This window comes from Myodes glareolus, chromosome 3 (genome assembly GCF_982192425.1).
Source record: "Myodes glareolus chromosome 3, mMyoGla1.1, whole genome shotgun sequence".
Classification (NCBI taxonomy): domain Eukaryota; kingdom Metazoa; phylum Chordata; class Mammalia; order Rodentia; family Cricetidae; genus Myodes; species Myodes glareolus.
In genome coordinates, this window is record NC_142028.1 from 72036085 (window position 1) to 72056175 (window position 20091).

Here is a 20091-nt window from a genome sequence, read left to right on the forward strand (position 1 = left end):
TTTTCTCGTAGCCTTGGGTTTATGCCTTCCTGTCTACATGCACAGTTTTTGATAATATGGTAACCTTACATATGTGTGGCATTTTGTATTCTTCACGATACTTCGGTGAGCTTTTCTCTTGCTAAATTCCACGCAGGTATATATATTTTTTCAGACTGTCTAGAATTAGATTTCATAGCTTTACCACAAGTTAATCATTTTAATTAGGTGTTTAGGCTGCGGGTACTATGGCTGCAAGCCAGTAGTGTAAGTGGGGCAGGGCGACAGTCACCCACGGCTGCTAATGATTCCTGTTAATGTAGTTCTTCTCCAGGTATTAACCAGCTTGGAAATGTTAACGCCCTTCCCATAGTTCCGCAGGACCCAGATGGTTTAACTCTGTTCCGTGCTTTGGACTGTCTTTCCTTAGGGTCTAAGCGCTCTTCCCACAGCAATGCTTACTTTTATGGCTTCTTCAAGAACAAGAGAATAGTTTTGTTTGACACTCTGCTAGAAGATTACTCTGTACAAAACAAAGACAACCAGGAGGAGCCTGGCACGGAGCCCCGCAATGAAGGCGAAGGGGACAGTGAAGAAATAAGAGCTAAAGTGAAAGTGAGTTCTTTTGTCCTCAGACTCTGACTCAGTTCTTCTCCAGTTTTTTTTTGACAGGTCATAAAATACAGTTTCTGTCTACAAGTGAGGGTCACAGGGCCACAAATAGAGATGCTATGGATTCTTAAAGTTCTGCTCTTTGGGGAAATGATTACCTTTAGCACATGCTAAACTACCTTGCAAGCTTGCACACGATGTACATACTGATAGTGAAAGTTCTTATTTTTTGAAAATCATGTGTGAGTTCGAAGCCAGCCTGGTCTACGAGAGTTCCAGGACAGGCTCCAAAGCTACAGAGAAACCCTGTCTCAAAAAACCAAAATTTAAACATGTAATAGTTTTACGTGTGTGTGTGTGTGTGTGTGTGTGTGTGTGTTTGTACATGTGCACGCTGTGTATACTATGTGTGCACATTGTGCAAACATGGAAGTCAGGACAAGTTGTAGGAGTTGTCTCCTGCTACTGTAGGCCCTGGGAATTGAAATCAGCTAGTCAGGATTGGTGACAGTTATGGGGTATCTACAGAGAAGACTACTCAGACACAGGTTTAAACCAATAAGTGTCTTTGTTAGCTGGCTAGCAACTAAACTGGGTGTAATCAGTATAACCCCATTGTAGTCCCAAGCCTTTCTTAGGGTGGACTTTTTTTTTTTTTTAAAGATTTATTTATTATGCATGCAGTGTTCTATGTGCATGTACACTTGCAGGCCAGAAGGGGGCACCAGATCTCATTATAGATGGTTGTGGTTGCTGAGACTTAAACTCAGGACCTCCGGAAGAGCAGCCAATGCTCGGAACCTTTGAGCCATCTCTCCAGCCCCTTTAGGATAAAGTTTTAAGCACAAAACCCATGTCTCAAGTTGACATGCTTTAGCTAACAAACACAGTTAGCCAGAAAGAAGCAAGACTACAGAAGTTAAAAAGGAAAGTTAGTACATTCAGAGACTTTCCCAGAACTATGGATTTTGGTGGGTTAGGTCTTTGTTTTCATTTTGACTGGTGGTGCTGCCTACATCCTGAGTTTTATGGCCTGAATGGTATTTCCATCTTGGAGTCAGTTGTACTAAGGTCTGAGGGCCTGTTGAGTGTCACTTTTATCTGATGAGCCATCTTATTGGCCCATATTCCTTTTATGTTTATGATCACAGAATTTCTGCAGTCAAAATAAGATGAACATTTACTTTTTGGTGTAATTGAGACATAGGGTTACTAGGCTTTACTTTGCAGTGAACAGAGTTGACCTAGTCTGTCATTTAGTTACTGGGGTTCCTTGCGTGCATTATATAATTGAATCAGTTTTTTTGTTTTTAAGATTTATTCATGAAATATGTGCTCTGTACTAAACTGCTTTGCTTGGCATTAATTACAAAAGTAGTCTGGGTTGATAATTCACGCCTTTAATCCCAGCACCCAGGAAGCAGAGACAAGTGGTTTGAAGCTTAGACTGGTCTACAGAGGGAGTGACAGAACTGTCAAAAGTAAACAAAAGAGCTGGGTGCTGTCTCAAAATCGGGGAAAAAATGTTTTTGAAGTCTAATCTTTATAAACATACAGTGTGAGTGGGTGGTCAGACAAACATCCTTTGCTCTGGTTCTGGGAAGCTGAAGATACAAGATAGAGAAGAGTAGACGAGAAGGCATTTCTTTTCCTTTTTATTTGTGCGGATGTGCGCAGTCATGTGAGTGATATGTACATGCCATGGCTTGTGTGTAGGGATCAGAGAGCAATCTGTGGAAGCACTTCTCTCCTTCCCCCTTTTCATGTTTCCAGACTTATTGGCAAACACCTTTACCATCTCACTGGTTCAAGAAAGCTTTTCCTGTTTTGTTTGTTTGTTTGTTCTTGAGACAAGGTCTCTATATGTAGCCCTTGGTGTCCTGGGACTCACTATGTAGACCAGGTTGGCTTCAAACTCAGAGATCACCTGTCTCTACCTCCCAAGTTCTGGGATTAAAAGGGGTCTTGAACTGCCCCCCCCACCAAAAAAAAAGTGTGTGCCGTGCGCCCAGTCCCAAGAAAACTTTTCTAAGAGTCTAAAAGCATTGCTGGATGAGGTCAGCTAATGCTGACTAGGAAAATTTAAAGTACTAAAAACAAATGGATGAGGGGGGTAGCAAGAAATAATAATCTTCAGGACAGCTTCCAGTATTTCTATGTGGGATGGCATGTGCCTTGGCTTGGTGTCCTGTGAGATGATTTTAGATCTCTGTTCCCTTACCAGCTGCATAACTGAGCAAGAAGGTTAAGGTTTCTGAATGTCTAATCCTGGAGGCAGAGGAGAGGGTGGTAGGCTTTCTCAACCTTGGCACTGCTGGACTGGATAGTGTCTTGTGATGTTTGGCAACATCATTGGCCTGTCCCCACTAAAGACCAGTGACCACTCACTTATTACAACCAAAATGGCTCCCAGGTATGATTAGATATTCTTGGGTGGGAGTAGAGCGGAGTCAGGATGGTGCAGGATCTCATGCTTGGGAAATGTTGGAGTAAAGCCTTCTCGAGCTGTGATATGGGATGGGAAAACACCGTGAAGTCTCTGTGTCTGGAAAATAGTGGTTGTCATCTGAGCATTTGGGTTTTGTTTTTTGGGTTTTTTATTGTTGTTGTTTGTTGTTTGTTTTGTTTTGTTTTTCGAGACAGGGTTTCTCTGTAGCTTTGGAGCCTGTCCTGGAACTCGCTCTTGTAGACCAGGCTGGCCTCGAACTCACAGAGATCTACCTGCCTCTGCCTCCCAAATGCTGGGATTAAGGGCTTGTTTTGATTGTTAAAGGGGTAATCTAATTAAGTGCCTGTTCCTGTTACAAATTTATGGGTGAGACATTTATGTACAAGGATTAAACTAGAAGAGCAAATGCCTTTCGGTTTCTAGAGGATATATTTCCAGTTATGAGTGTGTGGGTAAGTACATGTGTGTGCAGGTGTCTGGAGCTGGAGTTAGAGGCAGTCTTGAGCCACCTAACATGGGTGTTGGGAACCAAACCCAGATTCTCTGAAAGAGCTCCTAAACCATCTGTGTTTTGTTTTATTAGATTTATTCGTTTGTGTGCGTGTTTATGTATGTGCCTGCGTGGGTAAATGTGCACCACATACATGCTTGGTGGAGGTCAGAAGAGGATATTAGACAGATATCCTGGAACTGGGGTTATGGGTGATTTTGAGACACCATGTGGGAGTTGGAAATCACACCTGAACCTTCTGCAAGAGCAGCAAATGCTCTTGTTTTGTTTTTAACTGTTGTGCTAACACTCCAGCCTTTTTTTTTTTTAAGGCAGAATCTTGTACGGCTGGGAAGATATCCCAGTGGGTAAGAGCATTTTTTTCTACAAACTTGAGAACCTGAATTCGAATTCCTGGCACCCATATAAACAGCTAGGCATGGAGACAGGCAGACCCGAAGTGCTCACTGGCAGCCAAAACAGAACTTCCAGTTCAGTGAGAGACTCTGTCTCAAGGCTAAGGTGCATTCCTGCGCATTCCCATGCACCAAATGCATATGCACACACACTCACATGTACATCCACACACCCCACACATTCCCAGAAGACGTGGCTTGCTGTGTGTGGTCCGTACTGGTCTGGAACTTATTATGTTCAGGTTAAGTTGGGTCAAATTTGGGACCTTCCTGCTTCAGGCTTGAGTGTTGAGAGTATAGGTGTGAACTACCACAGCTGACCTTCAGTGTTTACTTTAGGTGGAATTACCCACTTAGGTTTAACCAGTGCCATAGAGTCAAAGCTGGCACGGGGCTTAAGGTCATTTCATAGGAAGGAGAACTGAAGGTGAGAAAGGGCAGCTCAGTGAGAGTTCCCCTGAGAGGCCTGCAGGTTCAGCAGAGAGCCCACTTAGGAGTGTCCAGTGCAGGGAATATGATGGTCATTTCCACACTAGCGAGTGATCCAGGGGTTGCGACAATGTAAGGAGAATGCAGGCCGTTAGTGTCTTTGAAAACATATTTATCTGGCTACAAACTCAGTTGGTAGAATACCTGCCTAGCATGCCTTGGGCCTGCATTCAGTCCTCAGCAGTACAAAGGCAAAGAACAAATGTTGAGTGCCCTTGAAGTGTGGTGAAGGGGCTTGCCGCCCTCTGCTGGCTTCTTGAAGAACCTGCTTTTATTTCATCAGCTACCGTATATATACAGCATTTGTCATGGTACTTAGACCTCATTCCACCCTAACAAACCTGTGAGTAGACGTGCCAAGGAGCCTGTAGTTTGGGACATGCTGAGGTGTATGAGCTACATCTTGAATAGCCAAAGTGTGTGGCATTTTGAAAATTGGAGGTTTGGGGTTTTGTTCTTTGTTCTCTTGAGGTAGAATCTGATATAGCCCAAGTTGACCTCAACTCTTGATCCTCTACTTCAGTCTCCAGTCTGGGAGGTGTATCCCTTAACTGTACCCATCTTGAAATTGAGATATAACTGCAGATTCTAATAGGCAGGCAGATTTTTGAAAAGAGGGTATGTGAACAGTGCAGAATTTTGACAAGGGGATGGGTTTATCAGATTGAAGAGGTTTTTTTGGTTTTTTTTTGTTTTGTTTTGAGACAGGATCTCACGTAACCTAGGCTGGACCTTGACCTCCTGGGCTCTCAAGTGCTGGGGTTATAATGCCTCCCACTCCAACACATTTTGATTTCTCAGCTTCCTTTACTCTATCTCTAAAGTAAAGATGCTCCTCTCGTTGCCACTGCAGTGTTGTTAAAGATCAAATAAGGCAAGGTCTGAGTTTTATTTTTTCAAGTAATTAAAGTATCTTTTTATTTGACATTGATATGTATGCATACATACTTCACAGATAACTGGCTTTTTGTAGTTGTGTAAACAGATAAAAGAGCCGTGATCTAATTTTTTTCCTTTTTTTTTGTTTTTATTGAACTTTATATTTTTCTCTGCTCTCCTTCCTTCCTCTGCCCTCCCCTTCTGCCCTCTCAAGATCTCAAGAAAGGAGATCTTTCTTGCCTTTTTCTACTCCCATGTAGATTAGATAAGGTCCGAGTTTTATGGGAAGGAGTGTGCTATATACATGGTGTGGTATTTGTCTATAATCTTTGCTGTGACATTAATGTGGAAGGAAAGAAAATGCAGTTCTTGCTAACATTTCACTGCGAATCATTACGCCTCGTTTTGGTGGCAAGTTACCCTTCTATTTGCATTTCACATTGATAAGGCTTTGAGTGTGACTCCCACCCATGCTGTGTGTCATCCCGTCCCCATCCCGTGCCGGGAAGTCAGCCAAGGTGAACGACACATGCAAGGCATATATTCTCAGCCCAGCTGTGTTCCTTATTGCGCTATCATGTCTTTGCCTTTTGCTTTTGGTGTTGTTTTGTTTTGTTTTGTTTTTTTATTTTATTTTATTTTTTTATTTGAGATGGGGTCTCTACGTAGCCCTGGCTGTCCTGAAACTCCCTATGTAGACCAGGCTGGCCTCAACCTCACATTGATCCATCTGCTTTTCTGCCTCTGTCTACCAAGTGTTATGATTAAAGGCATGCACCACTATTCCAAGCCTCTACTGTTCTTTTGTTTTTCAAGACAGGGTTTCTCTGTGTAACAGTCCTAGCTGTCTTGGAACTCACTTTGTAGACCAGGCTGGCCTCAAACTCAAGAGATCTGCCTGTGTCTGCTACCCAAGTGCTGGGATTAAAGGCTGCACCACCGCTGCCCCCACTGTTTCCTTATTTGTACAGCACATACTTATTTGTATTCTGAATCTGATAATCCCATTGTACCAGTTCTTATGGCACTAATGCTGCTCTTTATTATAGCCCACTTATCATGATGTTTTCTGAAGTATTTGGTGATTTTTACTATAATTTATCACTGTGTTTTTTTTAACTATATGGGTGTGTGTGTTTGACCTGCATGTATATATGTGCAACACATGCATGCCAGGTGCCTGAGGATGCCAAAAGATGGCATCAGTTAGTTCCTCTGGAACTGGAATTACAGACAGCTGTGAGCTACCACGGGGTGCTAGACATGGAACCCGGTCCTCTGGAAGAGCAGCCATCTCTCCAGCCTGTTGCATTGAACTTAATCTTGAAGGACCCTAGGCCTGGTGAAGATTTGTATTTGTCTGTCCTGGTATACACACACACACACACACACACACACACACACACGCACGCACGCGCACACACACACATGCATGCACGCACACCAGCTGCTCCTTTTTGTTTCTGTTTTCTTTTTTCAGAGATCATGTTACTTGAATGTTAGATTTTTTTTTTAAACTGAGTTCAGTTATTATTGTATGTGTGACATGTAGGGGTGGGGTGTCCATGTGCATGGGCATACATGTGGCAGTCAAAGAATCACTTTCAGGATTCGATCCTCTCCTCCCATATGAGTCCTAAGAATCAGGCTCAGGTCATCAGCCTTGGTAGCAGGCACCTTTATCTGTTGAGCCAACTTTTCATAATTTTATGTTTGTTGACATAAGCACCTTTGCCCACTGAGCCATTTCTCTGTTCTCTTGGGTCTTAATATAGCCTACTTCCTCTTTCTCTCCAGCTCCAGGGGTGCTTGGTGTTGTTCTCCATGTCCTTTGAAAGTTCACCAATGTAGTCAGAACCCTCTCCGTACGCTCCACGGCAGCTTTGTCTGCTTAATGTGCTGCTATTTGCCGCTCCACTTTCCTGTCCCCACTTTCCTGTTTTCACCCTTCCTGTTTCTCCTGTGTTCCTTGCATTATCGTATAGTTTAAATCAGTTTTTATTTTTCTGATTTTTGGTAGTGCTGGGGATTAGAACCAGGGCCATGTGCATATAAGGCAGCAGGCTTTGATTCACCTAGCCCAGAGGATCTATTTTTAAACAGCTGTTACTGCTATATTTTTAAGTCATGACTGAGATGTGCATATTTGTAGACATTTGAAAAATAGGAAGGATGTCAAGCAGTCAGGTCACTGCAGTCTGTCATATGCAGTTGACTGCTCCTGACACCGTGCTTCCCGTCAGCTTTCCGGTGACTGTGTGCATGACAGTTACTTGCTCATGCTCTTAAGGAGTTTCCACTTCAGAACAAACTTGAGGATGAAGTGTCTGATGGGTTTAGGATGTGGCTTTCAAATGGTTTCTTTATGACTTATTTAACTCTTTCCTTGCTGATAAAGATTTATGCTTTTCCAATTTTTTTTGTTCTTCCTTAGTGAAGTTGGGTGCTGTTTTGTTTATAATTCTGTCTTCGGGGTGCATGTAGTGAAATGTCGTATTAAGCAAAGTTCTATACTGAAATCTGTTGTTTACGTTACAACTAATGAAGGGACATTACTGGATCAAGGTTAAAGATAGAAATGAATTAAAGGTTATTAATAGGCTATTCTCTCTCTCTCTTTTTTTATTCAGAATAAGAAACAAGGATGTAAAAATGAGGAGGTGCTGGCTGTACTTGGCCATGAATTGGGGCACTGGAAGTTGGGACACACAATAAAAAATATCATTATTAGTCAGGTAAGTTCGGAGTGATGGTTGTATTTTTGTTTTGTTTTCTTTGAGTCAGGGTTTCACATAGCCAGAGATGACCTTGAACTGAGCTCCACCTGCCTTCACTCCCGTGCTCTGGGATTCAGCTGAACACTGGCTCACCTGTGCCTTGTTATGAAGGCAGAGTTAGAATGGCAGAAGTGAGTGTGGTGGTGCCCACCTATAATCTAAGGTACTCAGGACTGCTAGGCAGAAGACCTATGCTCAAGGGACTGGTGAAATGGCTTTGCGGTTAAAGGTGCTTGCTGCCAAGCCTGAGTTTAACCCCAAGATTCACAATGGGAGAATCAGCTTCCTCAAGTTGTCCTCTGACCTCCACACTTGCAATGTGGCATGTACTCTTTCTGTACACACACGTCTGATAAACAAAACAAATAAATTAAAATTTTTAAAAGCCAAATGCTGTCCTGGGCTATATAGCAGCTTCCAGGCCAAAGTGATCTACATGTTGAGACTTGATCTTAAAAAGAAAAGCTAAGGGCTGGAGCGATGGCTCAGTGGTTAAGAGCATTGCCTGCTCTTCCAAAGGTCCTGAGTTCAGTTCCCAGCAACCACATGGTGGCTCACAACCATCTGTAATAGGGTCTGGTGCCCTCTTCTGGCCTGCAGGCACACACACAGAAAGAATATTGTATACATAATAAAATAAATAAATAAATATTTTTTAAAAAAAGAAAAACTAAGTAAATAAAGTAATAAGTAAATAAAATAAAGTAAAAAGGCTAAGTAAGTAAATAAAGACCTGAGACATTATATAGTAATGGGGACAAGGCATTCACCAAGCCAGGAGTGATGGCACAGACTTGTAATCCTACCATTCAAGAGACTACTGAGGCAGGAGGATCTCAGTTTTGAGGCCAAGTTGCCTGACTTCTCATTGTGGTTCTGAGTTTATATGTGAGACCTGAGGCAATTCCTTAATTTGTCTCTGCCTCCAGTTCTTCATTGACTAATACAGCATAGGGCTGGTTAGGAATTAAATATATTCATGTACTGGCAGAGTTTGGAAGTGTACTGAGCATGGTGGGAGCATGTTAAGTACATATTAGTGTTTACTGCTGTCACCATCATTGCTGTCACTTCCAGAGTTGCTCAGATACATGAGCTGGAGGCTGTACATTAAACTGCTTTTCTAAGGTTGGTGAGATGTTCAGTATGTAAAGGTGCTTGCTGTCAAGGGACAATGCTAGATTGATTCCGGGACCCACCTGGTGGCGGGAGAGAAGGGACTCCTGCAGGTTGTCCTGACCTCCACATGCTTGTCTGCGTGCTGCCACAAAAACTCATATACGCTATACAGAAATAAATAGATCATACTTGTAAGATATAGATACTGTATTTCTACTTTTAAAAGGTTTTTTAGAAGACTCCATTATTAAAAAGATTTATTTTCATGATGATCATGCATAGGGATGTGTGTCTGCAGTGAGTGTGTGTACTTGAGTGCGGATGTCCACAGAGGTCATGAATCAAGAAAATGCCCTGCAGGTTTACCTGCAGGCCATCTGGTGGGGTCGCTTTCTCACGTGAGGTTCCTCTTCCCAGATATACCAGGGTTTGTGTCAGGTTGATGAAGATCAACTGGCACATCCTGTCTCCTAGAAAACAACACCAAACCAGAGCCAACCCAAAGCCTTTTCCCCATTTCAAAGTAATTATATATTCACCAAAAACTGCAGAAAGCAATTCCAGTAACCACTCCTCGGGTGTTGCTAGTTCTCTAACTAGTGGTTCTCGGCTTGTGGGTCACAACCACTTTGGGCTTGAGCGACCTTTTCACAGGGGTCGCCTAAGACTATCAGAAAATACAGACACTTACATAACAATTCATATTGGTAACAAAATTATGAAGTAGCAATGAAAATAATTTTATGATTGGGGGTCACCACAACATGAGCTGTAGGAAAGGGTCACAACATTAGGAAGGTTGAAAACCGTTGTTCCAAATGACGTGAAGATGTTTTCAAGCTCTGGCTGAAATAGCAATTAGCAGTCTGTGTTGGCTGGTTCTGAGTACGTACAGCCTTAACTGATCGTGTTTGTGTGTGTGTGTGTGTGTGTGTGTGTGTGTGTGTGTGTGTGTTTTACGATATAATCTCATCATTCTGTAGGGATGAGATTTCAGCTTGTAATCATCCTGCCTCCCAAGCATTAGAATTGCAGGCTTTTATCATCATGCCATGCTTCACCGAGTCTTAGATGGGTCTGTTCCAGAAAGGCCAGTGGTTCTGGGCTGTGCAGACATAGCTGGGAAGACTGGTGAACCTGGTTTTCCTGTTGCCATAAGTTGTTAGTCGAAACTTAGTTCCTTAGCTTGAAGCTGTGCTGTACAAACACAGCACATAGGACTTAAATAAAGCCAGATTCTAATTCTAACTCAGTGCTTGATATGTAAGGAAAATCACTGCCCCTTCTGTAAAGGGGTGGGTATGGTGGGATCAGCCCTACCCGCAAGGCAGTGGACTGGTCCCTGAGGACACATTGGGAAAGTCCTAGAGTAACTGTGGAAGCAGGCTAGCCTCACTCCAGTATGTTCCGAGGCCCTTGTCATCCAACCAAACTATCATCTGCCCACTGTCAGCAAATTAGTGTGTATTTTCATCTCCTTCTCCATAGCCAGTTAGATATACTATTTAAAGTCCTCTTCATCGAGATGCTTCTCTAATGCCAGGCGTGGCGGTGCACACCTTTAATCCTAGCACCTAGGAGGCAGAGGCAGGCAGATCTCTGAGTTCAAAGCCAGCCTGGTCTACAAAGCAAGTTCCTGTAGGTAGGCTACACAGAAAAACCTTGTCTCAGAAACAAAACAAAACAAAACAAGAAGTTTTTCTGTGTCAGTGCCTTCCAGGACCGTCTCTCCATGACACCAAATGCTACAGCACCCTACTTTGAGCTGGTGTCAGCATAGCTTGTGTCTCAGGTAGGGTTTCTGTTACTGTACCTCCATGACCAAAAACAAGGTGTGGAAGGAAGGGTTTATTTCGTCGTTCAGCTCTCAGGTCACACTCTTGTCACTGAGGGTGCCAGGGTCTTCCCTGGAAGTGAAACTGAAGTAGCTGATGTAGAGCAGTGGTTCTCAACCTGTGGGTCATGACCCCTTTGAGGGTTGCACCAGATATCCTGCATATCAGTTATTTATATTGCAATTCATAACAGCAAAATTACAGTAATGATGTAACAATGAAATAATTTTATGGTTGGGGAACTGCCATAGTATGAATAACTGTATTAGAGAACCACAGCATTAGGAAGGTTGAGAACCACTACCATGGAGGGAACATTACATACTGGTTTGCTCTTCATGGCTTGCTCAACCTGCTTTCTTCTACAACCCAGGACCACCTGCCCAGGAGTGGCACCACCCACAGTGAGATAGGCCCTCCCCCATCAATCATTGATTAAGACAATGCACACAGCCTGCTTAGCAGCATAGTAACCAGTAATATTATGTCCTCTTTTCTAGATAAATTCTTTCCTTTGTTTCTTCTTGTTTGCTGTGTTAATTGGTCAAAAGGTACTTTTTGCTGCCTTTGGTTTTTATGACAGCCAACCCACTCTGATTGGACTCTTGATCATCTTTCAGTTTATTTTCTCACCCTACAATGAGGTAATGTATGCTTTTTTAAATTACTACATATGTGTTTTTGCCTGTTTCAAATCTGAATTCTTTAGGGTAGTGTGAAAATATATCAACAAAACCATAGAAGCTTCTAGTTTCTCACTGTATATTATAAAGTATACTGGATAGCAGTTAAGTGCTCAGAATACTGTTGGTGATAAAAGTAGAGAATGGGAGCTTAACAGTAGAAGCCTGATTCGGATCCCTCCGGGCTCCAGTAACCGGAAGTCACCTGCTGTGCCGTGTCCAAGCCATGTGTTCACAGCGTGGGCGTGAAAACCTGTGTGAAAGGACAAAGCGGATGGGAACTAAGGAGGCAGCTAGACTGGAAGGGCTGTGTGAAAGCGTTCCTCTGATTATCCACAGAAATTTTAGGGTCCTCTTCAGGGTCCACGAAATCACAAGTGAGGTTAGGAAGCAGTCGCGAGCAGATTCTGCACGTGTGACACGGGTTAATGAGACTGCAGTTCAGAGCAGAATCTCATGGCCTTTGGTAAGGCTTCCAGATGAAGCCAGGAAATATCGGTGATCTTGAGGAACCTCCATGCATCCTTGAGATGGGTTCCAGAGTAAAGGTTATAAAACCAACTAGGTGAATTCTAGTTCTTCACTTAGGAAAGCATTCGGGGTGAGGGTGGGGTGTGCCATGAAAAAAAATGGAGAGAAATAGCTGTAAAGTGTCCACACAAGCTATATAAATTTTGAGAGAACATGTATTTATTATTTTCAAACTATAGACATTAAACTGTTGTTTTGTTTCTAAGATTTACTTTTATTGTTTTTAAATATGTGTGTGATGTTTGTGGCACGGGCGTGTGGATGCAGTTGCCGGCAGAGGCCAGAGCTGGTGGATGCTCCTGGAGCTGTAAGCTGTCTGACATTGTTGCTGGCAATCCAGCCCGGGTCCCTGGAAGATGAGTACATCTGTTAGATGCTGGGCCACCTCTCTAGCCTCTGTCCTAGAGCTCACTCTGTAGACCAGCCTGGCCTCCAACTCAGAGATCCACCTGCCTCTGTTTCTCAAGTGCTGTTGCAAAGACTTTTTAATCCCTCGGAGTTTATATTTTTCCATAAAAATTTCCCTTTCATAATGGTCTTTAAAAAATGTAAACTTAAACTTACTCTGGAGGTATTGCCATAGCCATTTTTTTTTTTTTTGAGGTAAAATCTTGCTAGTTCAGAGAGGCTGAATAGCAAGTAGCTAACCTGCTTTCCTAGCTCAAGTCTCCTGAAAAACAGGGTGACCTTCTGCTCAGCCCCCAATTAAGAACCCCAGCTACACATGGTTCCCCCTACCACTCCCTGATCCCCAGGTTAATTTTATTTAATCAAACAAATGTAATGCATCTTTGCATTATTAACAAAAACAGCAGAAACAAATGTAACATACCTTTATACAGTTAAAATAATATTAATAATTTTCCACAACATTCAGTTTTGACTCAGGAGGCTGAAGGGGGAAGAGTATGAGTGTGAGGCCATCTACACAGACCAAATTTTGTTACCAAAACAAAATTTGAAACTGTTGTCAGAGGTTCTATCATGTGTTTTAGAATAATCTCAGTGAAGACATACTAAACATAGATAAATGATTAAGAATATTATGATCCTCTGTGGGGCTAGAGAGTTGGCTTAGTGGTTAAGAACACTTGCTACCCTTGCAGAGGACCTGGATTCAGTTCCCAGCACCCACGTGATGACTCAGCCATCCGTAACTCCAGTTCAAAGGGATCTTCAAGCCCCTTCTGACCTCTTTGGGCACTAGGCAAAACACAAGCACAAAATGAATATTTGAAAAAGAACCTCCGGGTGTAGTAGTAGACTCCTGTGATCCTAGCACCTGGGATGTGGGGCAGAAGTGTAATAAGGATGTATACATTTCTGGTCTGTTTGCTTGGGGTGGGGAAAGCTCAGTTTGACAACCCCACCCCACCCATCCTTGAATCCCTAAGTCATAGTCTCGTAGTAGGTTTGGCTTGCCTTTCTCATGTCCTGACCAGCCTTCCTCCACAGCCTGGCTCGTGAAGACTTCCCTGTCAATGAAGGTGCCAGGCACTAAACCCTTCTCTTTTCTCCTGCAGGTTCTGTCTTTCTGCCTAACAGTCCTGAGCCGCAGATTTGAGTTTCAGGCTGATGCTTTTGCCAAGAAACTTGGGATGGCTAAAGACTTATATTCTGCTTTGATCAAGCTGAACAAAGATAACCTGGGGTTCCCCGTTTCTGACTGGCTGTTTTCAACGTGGCACTACTCGCACCCCCCACTGCTAGAGAGGCTTCAGGCTTTGAAGGACACAAAACAAGACTGAGTCACTCAGCGACTGGACACACTTCCAATTATTTCTGTCCTGGCAGCATGTTCCAGCTCTTGATATTTTTAATTTTTTAAGAAAAATGATTAAGTACATAAAAGTCCAGATTTAAATACATTTACAATCTCATTTCAAAAATGATTTTAATAATCCATTTCTTAAAACACTGGATAATAAATTGAGGTTTAATATTTTTAAAGCATAGTCTTATCTAACATCTGGTGTACCACCAATTTGTACAATTATTTAAGGCAGTGCACAACTCGTTTATTTCCTCACTATGTGAATCTGCATATAGGGTTTTCGGGTTATGTGTTCAAGGGGGACGCCACCTCCAGGTACTTTCTGCGAGACAGAAATTGTGGTCCCAAATCATTGTGCTTGTACCTACATGCAATTTGTGTTTACCTTCATGCTGTTCTGATTTAACCTGGCCAATCAGTGTTTTAAATAAGAAAGAAAAGTAAAACTTAGTGAGGTAATGTTATGGAAATGGAAGTTGTTAGTCTGTGCTGTACTGCTGCAGGCACAGGCTTTCTGTCCTTTCTGGCCACACGCCAATCGAGAATCCCCTCCCTCCTCCTCCCTCCCCACTTCTCCCTCTTTCCTCCTTCTCTTTCTTCCTTCCTCCTTCCCTCCCTGTCTTCCTTAATTTTTTGAGATAAGGTCTCACTCTAGCCCCTGTTGGCCCCAGACTTTTTCTTCCTCCTTTCTCTACCTTCCAGATGCTGGGGTTACAGGTGTGAACCACCACACCCAGCTTAGGAATTAATAGTACTTGAAATTAGAAATCTTTTAAATCATTGAGTTTGGGTTCGCTTTTAAGAAAGTCTTAATTTTGAGCCAGGCTTGATAGCACTTGGCTCTAATCCCAGGGCTTGAGGCAGAGGCCAGGCAGGGCTCTGTAGTGAGACCCTGTCTGAAAGAGAGAGAGAGAGAAGAGAAAATTGGTCTTAACTTTTCCTCCCCCCTGGCCTTGTTAGAGGTAAACTAGCCTTTTCTCGTTTCTCCCCAGCAGATAATAGCACACACACCCTTCACTAACAGAAGTCGCTGTACTGTACACATTTCCCAGTGTTAAATGTGACAAGCGATGAGAAAAAGATGACATTTGAAAAGACGTAAGGGGAACTAGACATGATTCTCTGTAACAGGAAAGAACTTTCCTGTCTTTTTTCAAGGACAGATGTCTGCTTTCATTTTCGTATTTTTTTTTTTATTCACAAGTTATAATTATACCAGATTCCATTTTTTAAATTATAATTCTTGGTAGGCAGGCAGATGTTTCCTTTTAGAGACAGCATCGTGAAAGATCTCCAGTGGTAAAGGTGCGTGCTTGGCCGCTTCAGACGTCTGTCTGTGTCCTGAGTGTGAATCATGCTGCCCCTGCCACTCCGCTCACCGTGGCGCGCACCTCCTGGGCATTTCTCCACAGCGGGGTGACCACACGAGGACTGGCTTGTGCCCTGCTGACGTGTGAGTGGTGCCTTCACACGGACCATCACGGCCTCCGAGCTCCAGTCCAGCCCTGCATTGTCAACTCCTACAGCTAAGCAGAGCGGCCTAAGGTTTCTCTCCAGCATCCTTACCTATGACTTCACGCTCAGATAATTGCCTTTCCTTCCTTCTGTGCCTTTAAATACACATTTCAGTTCTGCACAAGGGAGACATTAAAAATTGCCAATGCAGATTTACGTCCTGGTGTTGGGTTTTGTGTTGTTATTTGTGCGTCATTTCCCAGATGTGTGGATTGCCCACAGGCACGGTGCTGTCACGGATCCTGTGGACAGCCCTGAGCCTGAGTGACACCAGTGCCATTCATGGCTGCCTCCTGTTCTTTCCAACACACACACCTCCAGTTCTTGCTGGCATTCCCTCAGAAGCAGCTTTGGAATTATTTCTTCTTCATTGCTGCAACCTCAGATTGTCTTGGGCTTGCTTTTTACTGTTTCGGCCGCCCTCTGGACCCTCTCTCTCATCCAGATCAATCAGGAGATACCCATGTCTTCTAAAGCCCAAGAAACCAGCACTGCCTATACCAGATAACTGCCCTGTCTGGGCCACAGAGCTCGCCTCTGATCCTCAAGTCTAGGTAACAGTGAGCAAGATGCCCTAGCTCCTCCCTCCTGTAGTTTTTCTTTTTGCCCATTGCATAAATACTAACATTTGTCAAGTTGTTAAAGAGAAACTTCTTGAGATACAGTCTCCTGTATCCAGGCAGACCTCAAGCCTGCTGCTGTGTAGTTGAGGATGACCTTGAACTTGACCTTCTTGACTCCACCTCCTGAGTGCTGGAATTACAGGTGCCACCATGTTTGTGTGTTGCTGGAGTTTGAACCCAGAGTCGAAGCACTCTGACAATTGAGCCACAGTCCAAACCTTAGATACAATGTATTGTCATTACTGTTCTATTAGTTACTGTTAATCTCTCACTATGACTAATTTAGAAGTTTGACTTTATCGCGCGCTTGCGTGTGTGTGTGTGTGTGTGTGTGTGTGTGTGTGTGTGTGTGTAGAAAAACTATAATTGGTCTTTTACAGGGTACTGGAGGCATCTTAAGAAAAGGGAACTATAGGTATGAAGGCCTAGAGATATGAGCAACACCAGAAAGCCAGAAGGTGGGAAGGGTGAGTGCTGGAGGGATTAGGAGATGAATAGAGAAGATTTTATTGGACTTTGTGGCCTCTATGAGAATTCGGACTTTGGTTGGCGGCTGGGGATGTGGCCCAATTAGAGTACTCACCTAGGATGCACAAGGTCCTGGGTTTGACCCCAGTACTCTGAGGGATGGAGGGGACTTAAACTTTCTTTAGTTTTTGTTTTTCAAGACAGGGTCTTTCTAGCTGTCCCAGAACTCTGTAGACCACCAGGCTGGCCTTGAACTCACAGAGCTCCGCCTCCCTCTGCCCCTTGAGTGCTGAGATTAAGGGTCTGTGCTACCACACCTGGCTTTAAACTTTTACTTGGTAGGAAGCTTTGGACATGAAGGCTTAGGGCGTGGTGTGACTTAATTTTACAGGATTGCCCTGGTTTCTTCATTGGAAGCTGACAGGTAGTGGGATCTTCTCAACCTGTGGCAAGTAATCTTGGTGCCCCATGGACTGATGGTTGGGGAAGCACTGCAAGGTATGCACTATCTCTGGGGACAGCCGAACCAGCTAGCTGTAGTGTCATTTCTGTTAAATGTTGTGTGTGTGTGTGTGTGTGTGTGTGTGTGTGTGTGTGTGTTTGTGTGTGCATGTGTGAGTGTTACTGGGGATCAAATCCAGGGCCTCTCTCATGCTAGGCAAGTGCTCTATTGCCGTACCCCCACATCATTTTGACGACTCAGAATTGAGTCATGAAGGGACAGGGTCCTGCTCTTCGTGCAAAGAGCCACTGGGAATCTTGGACTGTCAGAACACACAGCCACACACAGGTTGAATCCAAGTCCCTTCATTCCTAGTTTGATGAGTAGAGTCTTGTTCCTTTGTGTTCAGAATATATTTTTCGTTTATTTAATGAGTATTAATCACCTGCTATGTACCAGGCACTGCGTGCTGGAAAACAGAATAGTGAACAAGAGCGGCCAGGTGCCTTCCTTTGCGGGGTTTATATTCTGATGTCTTAGGTCAAACCAAAGCATTAAGGAGAAGCAGACAATCATGGATGGGGTGTTTAAAAGGCTGGGAAGGATTGAGGTGACTTGAGCCAAGGGTGCAGCAAGGTGCTGGGGTAAGGATAATTGGAGCAGCCTTCCCAGCAACAGGCATAGCATGTGTGTGGCATAGCACGTGTGTGTGGCATGGCATGTGTGTGTGTGTGTGTGTGTAGCATAGCATGTGTGTGGCATAGCATGTGTGTGACATAGCATGTGTGTGGCATAGAATGTGTGTGGCATAGCATATGTGTGTGTGTAGCATAGCATGTGTGTGTGGTATAACATGTGTGTGTGTGTGTGTGTGTGTGTAGCATAGCATGTGTGTGTGGCATAGCATGCTCAAACAGCCCAGGAAGTGTGGCTGGAGTAGGATGGACTGGGACCAGAGCACAGGGACGCATTCTGAGGGGCATATGGGAGACTCGCAGATCACACTCGTGATCAGAGTGAAACCCACACCCACCGGGAAGTTGCAGAAGGCACAGGCCACTGGTCCTTAGGAATTAGCCCTCTTTGGCCCTTTCAGATGCTTCCCTCACAGAAATGAGGTGTGGCTGGGTACAGTTTGTGAACCATCAGCTTCCCTATTGTCATTGAAACCATCCAGTGTCCTGTCTTGTTACGTCACAGAGAGGACCAGGAAAGGGCTCCTAAGCCAGCACATGAAGACACATCAAGGAGTAAGGCTATCTAAGCCCAAGGTTCCAGGCACCAGACCAAGTATGGGTTCCAATATCCAAGAGTCACTGCCACCACCATGTCCCTGAGACTATAAGCACCTGCTCAGGGCCAGGGCAGCTCTTTTCCCCTTGCTTCACCAGACCCTGGTTCTATTTCAAGGACTCCCTGGCAGCCATATACCAGGGCCTCTCCGTGGAGGCCAGGGTGCCATAACAGATTGGCCAAAGTACTAAAGATAAAACCACCTCACTGGCCCTTGGTTCTGCCACACCTAGTCCCTCCTGGCTGACCCCAGCTTGTGGTCAAGGAACTTCTAAGTCCCTAGGTAAATGTGTATTGAGTGAAGAGGAGAAGGGGGGCAGGCTTCAGCAGGCGCTTGGCCTTGGGCTACAATGCTGTGTGCCTCCAGGAGAGACCAGGATGCAGAGTGCTTCCTTTGAAGACAGCACATACCCAGATTGATAGTGAAACAAAACATTTAGCCGTCTGTGCTGTCAACTTGACACAAGCTGGAGTCATCAGAGAGGAGGGAGCCTCAGTAGAGAAAATGTCCATAGTAGGGCACTTTCTTTACTAGTGATTGATGTGGGAAGGCCCAGCCCATTGTGGGTGGAGCCATCTCTCTCTCTCTCTCTCTCTCTCTCTCTCTCTCTCTCTCTCTCTCACTCTCTCTCTCTCTCTCTCTCTCTCTCACACACACACACACACACACACACCACCACCACCACCACCACCACCACCACCACCACCTCAGCACCGTCTCCTGTTCTGTAAGAAAATAGACTGAGCAAGCCATGCAGTGAGGAGTGGAGGATGGAGTGAGGAGGTGGGGGAATGTGCAAGGTGGGGTGGAGATATGATGACTAGCAAACCAGGAAGCAGCCCTCTTCATGGCCTTTGGATCAGCTCCTGCCTCCAGGTTCCTGCTGCGTTGATTCCTGTCCTGACTTCCTTTGATGATGAACTGTGATGTGGAAGCATAAAGCCAAACAAACCCTTCCCTTCCCAGGTTGCTCTGGTCATGGTGCTTCAGCACAGCAATACTAACCCTGACTAAGATGCCATCTAATATCTAAAGCTGCCGGCTGGCCAAGAGAACAGTGACCAGGGTAGCCAGACCAGAGATCTGAGCCAGTGTCCCTTAATGCTTCATCGAGACCCATGTCTTTTTTTTTTCCTTCCTTCACGGGAGCTTCTGGAAGGCAACAACCAAGTCTTCCAACCTCCCACTCCAAGCTCCTGCTCCAGAGCTAGAACACAGGGGCCACTGAGACAGGCCAGGGGGTGCGAGTGTGTGGCTGGGGACGTCGCTCAGTTGATAGAGCGCTTGCCTGATATGCAATGAATGAAGCATTGGGTTCGACCCCAGTGCCACAAAAATGGTGTGGGGGTGCACACCTGCGATCCCAGCAGAAACTTAGAAGTTCAAGGTCATCCTCAGCTATATAGCAAGTTCAAGGCCAGCCTGAATACATGAGATCTGGTCAAAAGGAAGGGACAGAATAAAGGAAGTGGGAGAGAAGGGGGAGAGAGGGAGAGAAGGAGAGAGACAGAGCCCTGGCAACCCAGTAGGTATGGTTTACTCTTATACATATGGCATGGCTAAGCCCTTGTCACCGCTACACAAAGAGACTTGAGAGGTTTGCCCGAAGTTACACGGTGGATCAACACCCCACCTCGACCCTCGGGTTCGCACCGCAGAAGTTTCTCAGATAGGCCTGCCATCCCAGTGCTCACGAGTTAAGATGTGCCCAGATGG

General features: G+C 44.5%; 1 protein-coding gene across 1 annotated transcript in view; it reads left to right on the top strand.

The window, feature by feature from the left end:
- Window positions 1-15704, top strand: part of Zmpste24 (zinc metallopeptidase STE24) — a 40739-nt gene extending 25035 nt beyond the window's left edge. Inside the window, exons 7-10 of the mRNA XM_048434535.3 lie at window positions 410-594; window positions 7945-8049; window positions 11546-11689; window positions 13783-15704. Of these exons, the coding sequence (XP_048290492.3) occupies window positions 410-594; window positions 7945-8049; window positions 11546-11689; window positions 13783-14007 (659 nt within the window). The 3' untranslated portion in view covers window positions 14008-15704. The remainder of the gene's footprint in view (window positions 1-409; window positions 595-7944; window positions 8050-11545; window positions 11690-13782) is intronic.
- The last annotated feature ends 4387 nt before the right edge of the window (window positions 15705-20091 follow it).